Here is a 15,497-nt window from a genome sequence, read left to right as displayed (position 1 = left end):
TTATTTGTGATTTTATTTGAGTCCTTTCCTTCTTCTTTGTGAAAAGTATGCCTAGGAGGTTTTCATGTTGATTACTGTTTTCAAGGAACCAGCCCCTGGTTTCATTGATTTGGTCTAGTGTCTTTTTGGTTTCTATATTCCTTATTTCTGCCTTAATCTCTATTATTTCCTTCCTTGGTTGTTCTTCTCATTCCTTTAGTTATAAGTTAGGATTGTTTGGGATTTTTCTTGCTCTTTATGGTAGGCTTGTACTGCTATATACTTCCATCATAGACTGCTTCTGCCGCATTCCAAATATTTTTACCAGTGTATTTTCATTTTCATTTGTTTCAGTGTATTTTCTCATTGATTTCCTGTTTGACCCATTCATTTGGTAGCATGTTATTTAACCTCCCTTTATTTGTGGCCTTTCCCCCTGTGTGTGTGTGTGGTTAACTTCAAGTTTCCTAGCTTTGTGGTCAGAAAAAATGCGTGGTCTGATCTCTGTCTTTGGGTACCTGTTGAGGCCTGATTTGTGACCTAGAATGTGATCAATTCTGGAGAACGCCCCATGTGCACTTAAAAAGAATGTGTACTCTGTCATTTTAGTATGGAGTGTTCTGAATATATCTGTTAAACCCATCTGGTCCAGTGTGTCATTCAAAGCCATTGTTTCCTTGTTGATTTTCTGTTTACAGCTTCTGTCCATTGATGTGAGTGATGTGTTAAAGTCCTCTACTATCGTTATATTATTATAAATGAGTTCCTTTATGGTTGTTGTTAAATGTTTTATATACTTGGTGGTTGCATGTTGGGGGCATCAAAATTTACAATCATTGGATCTTCTTGTTTGGTTGTCTCCTTAATATGAGATAGTGTTTGTCTTCATTTCTTGTTACAGCTTTATTTATTTTTTTAATTTAAGTCTTAGTTGACATACAGTGCACTCTCGGATTCAGGAGTAGAATTCAGTGATTCATCCCTTACATACAACACCCAGTGCTCATCACAACAAGTGCTCTTCTGAATACAGGTCCCCCATCTAGCCCAGAGCTGACCCATCTCCCTCCATGAACCTTCACTTTTTTTTTCTCTATCATTAAGGGACACATGTGGTTTGTTACCACTCTTCTCTTTTCCTGCCCCCTTCCCATGTTTTCATCTGTTTTGTTTCTTAAATTCCACATGAGTGAAATCATATATTTGTCTTTCTCTGATTGACACATTTCACTTAGCATAACAAATTCTAGCTCCATCCACATCATTGCAAATGGCAGGATTTCATTCTTTTTGAAGCTGAGACATATTTGATTGTATATACATATGTATGTATGTACATATGTATGAACATATATATATATATATATATATATATATATATATACATACACATATGCATATACATGAATACACAGACACACACATACACAGGCCCCACAACTTCTTTATACCTTCATCAGTTGATGGATACTTGGGCTTTCTCCATAATTTAGCTACTGTTGATAAAGCTGCTATAAATATTGGGTTCATGCAATTTTACTACTAGGTATTGGCCTAAAGGGTACCAAACTGCAGTCTCGGTTTTAAAGTGTTTTTGCCCAATATAAGTATTGCTACTGGGTTTCTTTTGATATTATTGGCATGATAAATGTTTTTTCATTCCCTCAATTTAAATATGCAGGTGACTTAAGTCCAAATAAGGCTTTGTAGGCAGCACCTAGATAGGCCTTGTTTTTTTGTTTTTTTTTGTTTGTTTGTTTCTTTTCTTTCTCTATCTCTTTTTTTTTTTTTTTCCATTCTGTCCCCCTATCCAATGTCTTTTGATTGGAGCATTTAGTCGATTTACATTAGAGTAATTAATGATAGGTATATATTTAGTGCCCTACTCGTTGTTTTACCATTGTATCTTGATGTTTTCTCTGATCCTTTCTTGTCTGTAACAATTTTGGTCTTTCATTTCCACTAAAAGAGCCCGATTTATATATTCTTTTCTTTTGACTGGTAGTATATTTCTTTACTTATTTTTAATATTTCTTCTTTTTTAAAATTTAACCCCAAGTTAGTTACCTTATAGTGGAATACAGTTTCAGGATTAGAATTTAGTAATCCGTCAATTACAAAATATATCCAGTACTCATCCCAAGTGCTGTCTCTAATGCCCATCACCCATTTAGCCCATACCCCTATTCAGTAACCCTCCAGGAACCCTGAGCTTCTTCCCTCTATTTAACGGTGTCTTATCGTTTGACTCCATCTCTGTTTGTATCTTATTTTTGCTTTCCTTTCACTACGTCCTTCAGTGTTATGAATTCTCTCATCTGTGGAATTTAATATGATATGTGTCTTTCTCTGACATATTTTGCTTATCATAATAAAGTCCAGTTCACTCCACGTTGTTGCAAATAGCAACATTTGACTCCTTTTGATCGCCAAGTAATATTCCATTGTATGAATATACCACATCTTCTTTATCCATTCATCTGTCAATGGTCATTTGGCCTCTTTGCATAATGTAGCTATTGTTGATAATGCTGCTATAAACATTGGAGTTCATGTGCCACTTCGACTCAGCGTTAGTGTATCCTTTGTGTAAATACCTAGTAGTGCAATTGCTGGGTCCTAGTTCAGTTCTATTTTTGGTTTTTGTAACGAATCTCCATACTATTTTCCAGAGTGGCTACACCATTTTGCATTCCCACCAGCATTGCAAAACCTTTGCCTTTGCATCCTTGCCAACATCTGTCGTTTCCTGAGATGTTAATTTTAGCCATTCTGATAGGCGTGAGGGGATATCTCATTATGGTTTTGATGTGTATTTCACTTATGAGGAATGAGGTTAAGCATCTTTTCAAGTGTGACCAATCTGGATGTCATGTTTGTTAAAGTGTCTCTTCATGTCTTTTGCCCATTTCTTCACTAGATTATTTGGTGTTTGGGTGTTGAGTGTGATAATTTTTTATAGATTTTGGATACTAACCCTTTATCTGATATGTCACCTGCAAATATCTTCTCCCATCCCATTCACTTGCCTTTTAGTTTTGCTGATTGTGTCCTGTGCTGTGCAGAAGCTTTTTATCTTGATGTCCCAATAGTTTATTTTGGTTTTTATTGCCCTTGCTTCTGGAGACATGACAAGCAAGAAGTTGTGGTCAGGATCAAAGAGGTAGGTTGCCTGTTTTCTCCTCTAGGATTTTGATGGTTTCCTGTCTTACATTTAGATCTTTCATCCATTTTGAGGTGTGTGTGTGTGTGTTTGTGTGTGAGTGAGAGAGGGAGAGAGAGAGAGAGAGAGAGAGAGAGAGAGAGAGAGAGAGAAGTTTAAGAACATAGTCCAGGTTCATACTTCTCACTGTCCAGTTTTCCCAGTACCATTTGCTGAAGAGACTTCTTTTTCCTTTGGATATTCTTTCCTGCTTTGTGAAAGATTATTTAGCCATATGTTTGAGGCTCTATTTCTGGGTTCCCTATTCTGGTCCTTTGATCTATGTGTCCGTTTTTGTGCCCATACCATACTGTTGATGATTGCGGCTTTCTAATGCACCATAAAGTCCAGAATTGTAATGTCTCCATCTTTGTTTTTCTTTTTCAACATTACTTTGGCTCTTTGGGGTCTTTTCTGGTTCCATACAATTTTAGGATTGTTGTTTCTAGCCTTGTGAAAAATGCTGGTGTTATTTTGATAGGAATTGCATTGAATTTGTCGATTGCTTTGGGTAGTATTGACATTTTAACAATATTTGTTCTTCTAATCCATGTGCATGTGATTTTTTTTTTTCATTTTTTTTGTGTCTTCTTCAACTTCTTTTATAGACGTTGTATGGTTCTTTTAATTTTTTTTAATGTTTATTTATTTTTGAGAGAGAGTGAGCGAGCAAGCGAGAGCGCATGACCAGGGGAGGGGGAGAGAGAGAGAGGGAGACACAGACTCTGAGGCAGGCCCCAGACTCTGAGCTGTCAGCACAGATCCCATCGAGGGACTCAATCCCACAAATGCAGAATCATGTCCAGAACTGACGTTCTTAACGCACTTAACCAACTGAGCCACCCAGGAGACCCTCTATTGTTTTAACTGTATTGATCTTTTCCCTCTTTTGTTGGGTTTATCGCTGGGTATTTTATGGCTTTCAGTGCAGTTATAAATGACATCAATTCCTTGATTTCTCTTTCTGTTGATTCATTACTGGTGTATAGAAATGCAATCAACTTCTGCATATTGATCTTATATTCTGATACTTTCCTGAATTCCTGTATCAATCCTAGAAGTTTTTTGGTGGAGTCGTTTGGATTTTCCATGGAGAGTATCGTGTCTGTGAGCAGGGAAAGATTGACTCATCCTTGCCAACTTGGACACCTTGTATTCTTTTTGAGGTCTGATTGCTGAGGCTAGGACTTCCAACAGTATGGTGAATAATAGTGCTGAGAGTGGACATCCCTGTCGTGTTCCTGATCTTAGGGGGAAAGGTCTCAGTTTTTCGCGATTGAAGATGATATTAGCTGTGGGACTTTCGTATCTGGATATTCTCATGTTGAGGCACCATACTTCTATCCCTCCTTTCATGAGGTTTTTTTTTTTTTCCAGCAAGAAAGGATGCTGCTGCATTTTGTCAAACGTTTATTCTGCATCTATTGAGGAGATCATGTGGTTGTTATCCTTTCTTTTATCAATGTGATGTATCACATCAGTTGATTTGCAGATATTGAATCGGTTGGGCATCCCAGGAATAAAATCCACCTCATTGTGCTGAATAATCCTTTTTATGTATTGTTGGATCCGGTTTGCTACTTTTTGTTGAGAATTTTTGCATCCAGGGTCATCAGGGAAATTGGTCTGTAGTTTTCCTTTCTGGTGGGGTCTTTGTCCAGTTTGGACTCAAGGCCATGCCAGCCTCATAGAATGAGTTTGGAAGTGTTCCTTCCATTTCTCTGGCCATGACCTTATCTTGTTCTTTCATTTGGGATGCATTCCTCTTGTCTTGGCATTTTGGATGAGTATTTGCCCTCTCTGTTACCAAAGCTCATTATGTTCCCTCCTCTGAGATGAATGGCTTTATGAAGAGGAGATCATCTAGTGTCCAAGGCCTGGCACGTCACGGATTGTCTTTGGTGTGTGTTGCATGCACTGTTTTGTGTTCTGGCTGCACTATCCTTCAAGCCAGTTGTATGAGCAATGTATGGTCCTTGGCCAGAATGTGGTGACAATTACCTAGGTCTGCTACGATTTGCTTGTTAAATGAGACTTGAAACGATTGCCACTAGAAGTGAAGCAGAACTGTCTGGTCAAGAGAGGTGGTGTGGTCATGGGCTTCCACTGGTGTTCTGGGGAATGGGCCAGCTCCATTGGGACTGAGGCAAGATTCAATGACCTAGGCCATTCTCTCCAGAACACAGGAATGTGGGGCTGCTGTAAGCATCTTAGGCACCCAGTGTGGGGATTGCCTTGTTTCCAGCAGATGGCTCTGTGGTTTTTTTGCTGGGGGGGGGGGGAGTGTGTGCAGAGCAGGGAAATGGCGCCAGGCAGCTCTTCTGTCCTCTTTGTCCCCTCCTTGTGAACACTGCTTCTCAGGGATGTTCTCCACGATGAGTGTATAATCTCCCCAATGTGTGCACCAGGCGTTGTACAGATCACTGTTTCAATGCCATCTGCCTGCAAGTTGTTTGCGCCTTCTCTTCAGGAGTAGGCCAGTGCTATCATGGCTGTATCCCAGGCAAGACTGCTAACCTTTGAAACTCCACATTCTCGGGGTGCCTGGATGGCTTGGTTAAGTGTCTGATTCTTGATCCTGGCTCAGATCATGACCTCTTGGTTGTGGGATTCTCTTTCTCTGTTGTCTTGCCCCTCCCTTGCATGTGCTCTCTTTGTCTCTAACTTGAATAAACTTAAAAAAAAAATAGTGGCATGGAATACCTTATTTAGGCAAGACTGCCTCTGAGGGGAATCACAGGGATCTATCAGTTAAATTTCCAGCATTGACTAGGAAATTCTTTGCTGACTGGTTAAAGGTTACATTCCTGCAGGAATGAAATTAGGTTTAGTGACATGTGGCCTTAATGTAAGTAACTCCATGATGGGCCTGTGATTTTTCTTAACATTCCAAACCCAAATTTTTACACATACATTTTTTTCATTAAATGTATAGCCCTAAATAAGATTTTAGCCATCTACTGCCAGCCCAAAGATCATATCCTGTGAAACTGTGACTATCTCCTAATCATAGGTGAAGATCGACTCTGTGGCTCTAAGATCTTTGTGGCTCTAAGTTACTTTGATCTATGTTACTAAGATCTTTGTGAGTATAGGTTACTGCTGGCCTTTTGAAGTCTTTGACGCAGGGACTCCCAGCCAGGTTGCTGAGCCATCACTTAGGCACAGAAGCACGCTTTCCAAGTCACCCCGCCCTAAAGCGTTGTCTTTCCCTCTGGTACTTCTGAGACGTACCCTTTGGCAAGTCACATATCCTCATGCAAACATGTCAAATGGGCACAGAGAAAGCTGCTTGCCTGTGACTCCCCCTTCATGGTCACATCTTATCCTTCTGAAACTCTTTGAACTCCCTATCGTTCTTCCAGTCTTTGAATAGCTCTTTGATTTGGAAATATTTGATTCTCTTGTATTCCTGCTAAAAATACGCGTGAAAATATTAAAGCAAGTGTTCTTAACAATAAGTGAGCCAGTCACAATGCTTCACCTGGCCGCGTGTATGTTTTTATTTTTGACAATGTTCAGGCATGATGTGACATACATCCTGTAAAATCTGAGTATCATTCATTATCTAGCATAACCACCTTTATGGAAAGCCATTCAATGACATGCTCGTTCAAGATCAGAAAAACACTTAATTTACATACCACATAATAGAGTGGTATATACATACGTTATTATCTTAAAATATGTAAAGTAGATGTTTCTATGAAGTGTTTATCATGCATTCAGTTTTCTGTACCATGAATGCTATTATTTAAATTAAACAATAGTAAGAACAACAAGAGTAGGTACATGTCCATCACTAGTAACCAATACTGGAACTAGTTATATAATCTTATGTGTTGAAAAACCATGGTTACTAATAATCTTTTCTTTCATGATGGGTTTCTAGTTACCAAAAAAAATTGGGAAGATAATACTGAGTATCCACATACATCAGACTGTTTTCTCGCTATTGATGTCATAATGGTTGGTACATGATCACAATCAATGTATCAAAGAGATATGGTAGTATGAAGTAAAGTTTATATTTGTATTCAGATTGCTTTGGTTTTAAACTCTCCTAGCCCAGGCTCATCCCACCTGGCACATTACAGTCATCCTGTCTCCTTAGGCTCCACTTGGCCATGACAATTTTTAGATTTTTCCATATATTTCATAATCTGCAAAGTTTTGAGGGTACGTTTGTAGAATGTATTTTGTAGAATGATCCTTGGTTGGGATATGTCTAACGTTTGTTCAAATGCTTAAGCCAGAGTTATTGTGTTTTGGAGCAGAAGATCCAGAGGCATAGTGCTGATATGCCCAAATTTGAAAGACCCCCAAGAACAAACCACCAGAGTCCAGAGTCAAAGCCAAGCGGCAAGGGTCGTTTATTGCAGGTTCGAACCCGGACCTCTGCGCACTCGTTACCGGTGATGCTAAGAGGTCCCGAGCAAGGATCTTACAGCTTCTTTTATAGACAGGCACAAACAAGTTAGGGATTTTTTTTTGGTGGTTACAGAGCTGTTATTGGTTGACATTTAAATTTGAACACTCAGCAGAACTTGATTGGTTCCGCCTTTTTTTCAAACCACTCAGCAGAACTTGATTGGTTCCCGCCTTTAGGTCAGACCACAACCGGGCACGCCCTGGCTGGTTCTGGGAACGGCGGGGGGAGGGGGGGAGGTCTTTTCTTTGCAGTTGTGAGTACACCTGGTAATTTTTCTCTTAGTCTCTCATTCCCCCCTTTCTTTGGTGCCTTAAGAGCCAATCTTGGATCTTATGTGTCTGACTCAAATGTTTCGGTAATGATACGTTGGTACTGGGTCCTAAGGACCATCAGTTGGATCGTGTTAACTCAGTCTTTGATAAAGGCAACTAGTTTATTAATAATATAAGGCCCAAAGGTGAGGAGGAGAAGGAGGCGTATAAGGGGCCCAGCTAGAGCAGAAAGCAGGGTGGTTAGCCATGGGGACTGATTGAACCAAGACTCAAACCAGCCTTGTTGTTGTTCTCATTCATGCTTCCGTTTGGCCAGGCCTTCTCTAACTTTAGCCATGGACTCTCGGACTACTCCGGTGTGGTCAGCATAAAAACAACATTCTTCTCTTAAGGCTGCACATAAACCTCCCTGTTGGAGGAAGACTAGATCTAGTCCCCTTCGGTTCTGTAGGACCACTTCAGAAAGGGAGGTCAGAGATTTTTCGAGGTGCGAGATTGAGTCCTCAAGTCTGGCTATATCCTCATAAATGGCTGCCCTTAGGCTATTGAACCCCCGGTGCTGGATGGCTAGTGACGAGATCCCTGTTCCTGCCCCTATGGTACTGAGGCCAAATAAGGTGGCCAAGGTTATGGCCGTAAAGGGTTCCCGTTTTGTTCTTATTGACTCTCTTGCTTCTGTCCCTTCTGTCCACAGATCATAAACAACATTTTCTCGGTGGTAAATAACCTTTGGAAATACTGATACCATGATACAATATTCGGTTGACGAATTAAAAACATTTCTGCTAACACATGGGGTGAGCCCTGTCTTAGAACAAATCCACCAACTGTCAGGAGCTGGAATTATCCATTTAGATTCATCTATAGAGTAATTAGTCAGGGCACAGAGCTGGATATGGCTAGAGGGGACCTTTCCTATACAAGTCCCATTGCCAGTGACCGCTTGCAGTGTGAGGCCGGGGCCCTTTCGATTCCACTTGCAAGCTGCTGGCGACTCTTCTCCTGATTGTGAAAAAGGGGCAGCTAGACCTATGGCTTCATAGAAGGGGGGTTTTATATCATAACATAGCCAGCAGGCCCTTGTTGCCTCAGGGTCCGATTGGTTTAAGGCCTCATACGCTGCTGTTAGCAATTTCCATAGGGAGTCTATGCCTTCTGGGTTCTGATTTTCTTGGACAGCTTGTGCTTTTACTCCTGGGGTAAGGATGGGGGTCTTGCTGGAGGGAGTAGTGGAGATCTGCCCGGGGATAAGCTTATCTGTTTTTTTTCCTCCAATACCTGATTTGGCCCCACAGGTTGTACAAGAGGGGAGACTTTTAATTTTATTTGAATGGCAGTCCCAAAGAGGGGATATTTATATAAGTAGAGTCTCCAAGTGAGTCCTGAGACCCATCGCCTGTCTTTTTTTCCTTCCTCTGTAAATCTTACATGAATAAGGTTACAGTTTTCATCATACCTGGTGCAGGTACATGGTCGGACATAGGACATTTCAATAAATTGGGGTTTTACTTCCCACTTCCATTCTCCATCATTGGAGGTGACCCAACCCCAGGCTGCGCAATAGAGGGTTTCAAACCCTCCACATGTGCACCTCATCGCCCCCGTCCTAAATCCCAGACATGCATAAAATCCATTTCTACTTATTGATACCCTCCTTTGCAGTTGCCTCCATTTACCTCCTTCCATTTCTTCTAATGGACTAACTTTTTCTAAATTAAAATATAAATCTGGCCACCAGATATTTAATGGGGCAGTTCCTAGGGTTTTGTTGTAGATTTCACGAGTCTCTAAGTTAGTAATTTCCCATGTCAAATTATAGGGGGTGTGGGGGTTTGGATTTACAGACAGAATTTGCAGAACAATCAAGAGAAGGGCAAGTACCATAGTTATGGCTCAGTCCATTGGCGGCGTAGGGTCAATTTTAAAGGATTGTTCTTAGTCTGATCAACAGTCCAGGTTGTCTTTGAAGGTCCGATGAGGTCTGAGAACGGGTCCACTGGTTTGGCGTGGGCGAAATGGATCCAGGTGGTGATTCTGTCTACTTTGATGGCAGTAGGCATTGTCAGGATGACCTGGAAGGGTCCTTTCCACCTGGGCTCCAGAGTTCCCTGCCAATGACGTTTTATGAGGACCCAATCCCCTGGCCGGAATTGATGTGGAATAGGCAGGGGTCCAGTCTCATAGAGTTCCTTTAATTTGGGCCATACATCTTCATGGACCCTCTGCAAGGCTTGTAGGGAGAACAAGAATTCAAGACTATTATTGTTCTCAGCTTTGACAAGGTTATCTTTTAGGTTAGGGATGATGGGGGGTGGTCTACCATGTATTATTTCATAGGGCGTGAGTCCCAGTCTGTATGGGGTATTACGCACCCTGAACAGAGCGTAGGGGAGAAGGACCACCTAATTAGCGCCAGTCTCCATGGTCAATTTGGTTAGGGTCTCCTTTAATATTCTGTTCATTCTCTCTATCTGTCCTGAGCTTTGGGGTCGGTATGCACAATGTAATTTCCAATCAGCCCCAAGTATGGAAGCCAGTCCCTGACTTACCTTAGAGACGAATGCAGGTCCATTATCTGACCCTATCATTACTGGAAAACCATACCTGGGCAGGATTTCTTCTAGGATCTTTTTGGCTACAATCTGCGCCGTTTCATTCTTGGTTGGAAAGGCTTCAGTCCATCCTGAAAAGGTATCTACAAAAACTAGCAAATACTTATATCCATATTTTCCTGGTTTTACCTCAGTGAAATCTACTTCCCAATAGGTCCCCAGTCTGCTCCCTCTTTGTCTTACCCCTGTTGTCTGAGGATTGCTACTCGCATTGTTGAGTTGGCACACTGTACATTTAGTGACTACTTGATCGACCTTATCAGAGACATTTCTGATTTTTAGTCCAGTCTGTCTCAGTAAGTCCAACATTCGCTGGGAACCTAAGTGGGTGCTGCGATGGATCCGCTCTAGATCTTGCCATCCTAGTTTATCTGGGAGTATAATGCTGCTTTTGGAGTCTCTCCACCAGCCATCTTTGATTCGGGTCATAGGAAGTTTACTCATCCATTGAATGTCGCTTTCTGAATACTCAGGGCTGGGGGGCAATTCCCGGGGTCTGGGGTCTGGCAGCTGTAGGGTAATTGCGCAGGGGGCCGAGCTATGTTTTTTTGCAGTCTGATTGGCCAAATTGTTGCCCCAGGAAACTGGATTGGTTGTCTTCTGGTGTCCTGGGCAATGCACAATCGCTAGCTTTTTGGGTTCCCATAGGGCTGCTAGCAGGGCAGGAATCTCTTCCTTATTTTTTATGTCTTTCCCTTCGGCTGTGAGGAGCCCCCGTTCTCTGTATATCGCCCCATGTACATGAGCGGTGGCAAAGGCATATCGGCTATCAGTGTACACGGTTAGCTTGTGGTCTCTTCCTAATTTTAGGGCCTGGGTTAAGGCTATTAGTTCAGCCTTCTGGGCCGAGGTTCTGGGGGGTAGGGCTTCTGCCCAAACCACCTTTGTTTCTGAAGTTACGGCCACCCCCACATACCTTTGTCCTTGGTGAATGAAGCTGCTTCCGTCGGTAAACCAGATGGCGTCCGCATCCAATAATGGTTGGTCTTGCAAGTCCTCCCGGACCCCATAAACTTGAGCCAGTATGTCGGCGCAGTCATGAAGTGGGGTTCCCATGTCTGGGTCTGGCAGCAGTGATGCTGGCTTCAGGGCCATTGGGGGGAGGTGAAGATGACCCTCTGACTTGCAGATCTGAGCCTTCTTTGCTGAGGCGCGGTAGCCTAAGATTCCCAGAGTTCGCAGGAGACCTTCGGTTCCCTGGATGCAGGCTTTGGGCATCTCAGCAGCTATTAAGAGATCATCAACATACTGTAGGTGAGTTATATTAGGGTGTTGTTGTCTGTACTCACTTAAATCTTCGTGTAGAGCCTCGTCAAACAGGGTCGGAGAGTTTTTGAATCCTTGTGGCGGTCTGGTCCAAGTGAGCTGGCCATTTATGTCCCTGTCTGGATCTGTCCACTCGAATGCAAATAGCTCTTGACTTTTAGGCACTAGTGGTAGGCTGAAAAAAGCATCTTTTAGATCCAGAACAGTATACCATTGTTTTTCTGGGCTGAGGGCGCTCAAGAGAGTATAGGGGTTAGGAACGGTTGGATGTATGTCCATCACCCGCTTATTGACTTCTCTCAGGTCCTGCACTGGTCTGTATTCCCCGCTGTTGGGTTTGCGCACGGGCAGCAGGGGGGTATTCCATGCTGAGTGGCAGGTGCGTAGGACCCCGAAGTCAAGGAGGCGGCGGATATGCAGTGTGATGCCATTTTTGGCTTCCGCAGGCATGGGGTATTGGCGCACGTGGACGGGGTCCGTCCTGGGCTTGACCTCTATAAATAGGGCTGGGCGATGTTTTGCTAGCCCCATACCACCCGTTTCTGCCCACGCATCTGGGAAGCGTTGAAGCCAGGGCTCGATGCCCTGATCCAGAGGAGTGGGTTCCTGATGGAGCCTATATTCATCTTCTAGTTTCACAGTGAGTACAGATATGGGTTGGTTGTGGAAGTCAGTCACTGTGGGTCCCCCCGGTTGGAAATGAATTTGGGCCCCCATTTTGGTAAGCAAATCCCTCCCCAACAGGGGGCAGGGGCTGTCGGGAATGACCAGGAAGGAGTGGGTTACCTTCCCAGTTCCTAAGTCCACAGCCCTCTGAGTTGTCCAGGGGTACTTCTTTATTCCAGTGGCCCCTTGTATGATTTTTCAGATACTCTTCCATGTGGCTTGACCAGAACTGAGTGCTGTGCCCCGGTATCAACTAGGAACTGGACCAGGGTCCCCTCCACTTGCAATGTTACCCTAGGTTTGGGGAGGGGATCCGAACCCCGTCCTCCCTATTCTGTATCTTGGGTAAACAGTATGGGGGCTATTTTAGGCTGCCATTGTCCTTGGCTGGGGCGGGGTTGTTTCTTCTTGGGGCATTCTCGTATCCAATGGCCTTTTTCTTTACAATAGGCGCATTGATCTTTATCTAAGTGCCGCCTGGGAGGGCGTGTTGTTTGAGTGCCTTCTGGGGGTGGCTGCTCTTTCTGGACTGTAGCGGCCAGGACTTTAGTCATTTTCTCTGTGGCCTTGATCTGTCTCTCTTCTGGGGTGTCCCTGTTGTTGTAGACCCGTTGTGCTATATGGAGCAGATCCTGGATCTGTTTACCTTCTAAATCCTCTAGCCTTTGGAGTTTTTTCTTAATGTCAGGAGCTGCTTGATTTACAAAGGACATAATGACAGCAGCCTGGTTCTCAGGGACTTCTGGATCCATGGGGGTAAACTGCCTAAAGGCTTCCATTAATCTAAGTAAGCAGCTGGACTCTCTGCCTTTCCCTGTATGACCAAATATACCTTAGCCAAATTGGTGGGCTTGCGAGCTGCAGCCTGGAGACCCGCCATCAGAGTCTGGTGATAAGTGAGTAGCCTTCCCCTACCTTCTGCCGTGTTGTAGTCCCATTCATCCTGTGGAGGTCTGGTTAGGGGGAAAGCCGCATTAATGAGGTCAGTGTTAGATGTCGGCTGACCATCGTCTCCGGGAACCAGCTTTCTTGCTTCTAATTGGATCCTCTCTTGCTCCTCTGTAGTGAACAGGATGCGGAGGAGCTGCTGACAGTCATCCCAGGTGGGCTGGTGGGTGAACATGACACTGTCTAAAAGAGCTATTAGGTCTTTAGGGTTATCAGAGAATCGAGCGTTCTGTGTTTTCCAGTTGTGAAGGTCACTGGTGGAAAAGGGCCAATACTGGAGTTGGGGGTTGCCTGTTTCATTGAGGGGTCCTATTTCCCGCAGGGGTAGGGCCACAGTGGAGTCAGGGAGGCGAGGGTTTGGCTCACGCTGGGTGCGCCCGCGGGTTTGGCCAGCTGGCCCCTCGCGGTTGGTTTCATTTTCAATGGGGCCCGGCGCAGCTGCTGCCTCCCGTCCTCCTGGTCCCGGCGCAGCTGCCGCTTCCCTTCCTCCCAGTTCCTCTAGGGGGGCAACTAGTGGGACGACTGGCGGGACAGCTGCTGTGGGCAGGGCCTGGGGTACGAGGGGAGGGGGATGATAGGGTGGAGGGTCTAGGGATAGTAGGTTCTGAATATCGGGCAATATGGGATACAAGGGCGCGGCTGGTGTCCTTGATTTTGGGGGATCTGCAGGCTGCATGGCAAGGACCTTACACAACCCGAGGATAGGAAGGGGGCCAACCAAGGGGGTGGATTTTCCACTAAATTCTGCCATACAAGAATGTAGGGAATCTGATCCGGGTGTCCCTCGCGACCCGGTAGAAAAATCTTTGATTTCACCCTAGCAATTATAGGGAGGCAGAAAGTTCCTTCGGTTGGCCATCCAACGCCGAAGGTTGGCCATTCGGAGTGGCAGAGGGTTATTAATTTTCCCCGCCAGATGTCTAAACTCAAATTCTGTCCTCTGGTTCTAAAATCCCTGAAGTTAGCAACGAGGAGAGAAAGAGGAGAGCTTTGAGATTGGCCCATCTGTATCCTGGAGGTGGAGGAAAGGATTAAAAGGAGAAACAGTAAAGTTATGAGGATTTCTGCCCGGGCCAGGCCAGGTCACCTGTGAAAGAGAAGGAGTTTAACACTTAAAGGTTATAGAATAGAGAACACAACACTTAGATCGCTAGCGTGTTTCAGGTGTCTGCCACCCGAACAGAAGAATTCCGATGGGCCCAAAAAGGTGCCCCAGATGGGTGCCAGTGGATGTCTCCTACTGGACCCGACCGACTGCCCTATAGCGCGTCCGCCAGGGCTGTGTCAGTCACCGATACAGATCCTGCGCGGGAGAGCCAGAAACGAACAAACAGAAACGGACAGAGCCGGCTCACTTACCGATTGGTCTCAGGGACGACCTGTTGACTTGGGGTCTGGTGGGCTTGGGGGGATCCCGGACGAGCCCCCAAATGATATGCCCAAATTCAAAAGACCCCCAAGAACAAACCACCAGAATCCAGAGTCAAAGCCAAGAGGCAAGGGTCATTTATTGCAGGTTCGAACCCGGACCTCTGTGCACTCGTTACCGGTGACGCTAAGAGGTCCCGAGCAAGGATCTTACAGCTTCTTTTATAGACAGGCACAAACAAGTTAGGGATTTTTTTTGTGGTTACAGAGCTGTTATTGGTTGACATTTAAATTTGAACACTCAGCAGAACTTGATTGGTTCCCGCCTTTTTTTCAAATCACTCAGCAGAACCTGATTGGTTCCCGCCTTTAGGTCAGACCACAACCGGGCTCGCCCTGGCTGGTTCCGGGAACGGTGAGGGGTGGGGGGAGGTCTTTTCTTTGCAGTTGTGAGTACACCTGGTAATTTTTCTCTTAGTCTCTCAGTGCCATCCATAATTATCACTTCACATAAAGTTTGTTAACTCTGAAGATTGGGCTCTTTTTTGGTTCCATAAAAGTTTAGGACTGTTCTCGTTCTGTGAAAACTGCTGTTGGTATTTTTTTTTTAATTTTTTTTTCAACATTTATTTATTTTTGGGACAGAGAGAGACAGAGCATGAATGGGGGAGGGGCAGAGAGAGAGGGAGACACAGAATTGGAAACAGGCTCCAGGCTCTGAGCCATCAGCCCAGAGCCCGACGCGGGGCTCG

At 44.3% G+C, this 15,497-nt stretch overlaps 1 protein-coding gene and 2 long non-coding RNA genes across 3 annotated transcripts in view; 1 reads left to right on the top strand and 2 right to left on the bottom strand.

Annotated features, from left to right (window-relative positions):
- Positions 1 to 15,497, top strand: part of LOC147574629 (uncharacterized) — a 51,640-nt gene that overhangs the window by 23,261 nt on the left and 12,882 nt on the right. The gene's annotated exons all lie outside the window — the stretch shown is intronic.
- Positions 6,661 to 15,072, bottom strand: LOC147574630 (uncharacterized). The gene is made up of 2 exons (XR_015243358.1): positions 14,737 to 15,072; positions 6,661 to 10,115 (listed from the first exon to the last, which is right to left on the bottom strand). It is a non-coding gene; the product is annotated as an uncharacterized LOC147574630 (long non-coding RNA).
- LOC147574631 (uncharacterized) lies at positions 7,531 to 14,128 on the bottom strand. The gene is made up of 2 exons (XM_086684672.1): positions 13,345 to 14,128; positions 7,531 to 11,723 (listed from the first exon to the last, which is right to left on the bottom strand). The coding sequence occupies exons 1-2, from the start codon at positions 14,126 to 14,128 to the stop codon at positions 10,288 to 10,290; spliced, it is 2,220 nt and encodes a 739-aa protein (XP_086540798.1). The 3' UTR covers positions 7,531 to 10,287.

The sequence above is a fragment of the Puma concolor genome, chromosome D4 (genome assembly GCF_028749965.1).
Source record: "Puma concolor isolate L17-30 chromosome D4, mPumCon1.1.hap2, whole genome shotgun sequence".
Classification (NCBI taxonomy): domain Eukaryota; kingdom Metazoa; phylum Chordata; class Mammalia; order Carnivora; family Felidae; genus Puma; species Puma concolor.
Note: the sequence above shows the minus strand (reverse complement) of the source record. Positions and strands in the feature narration are given on the sequence as shown.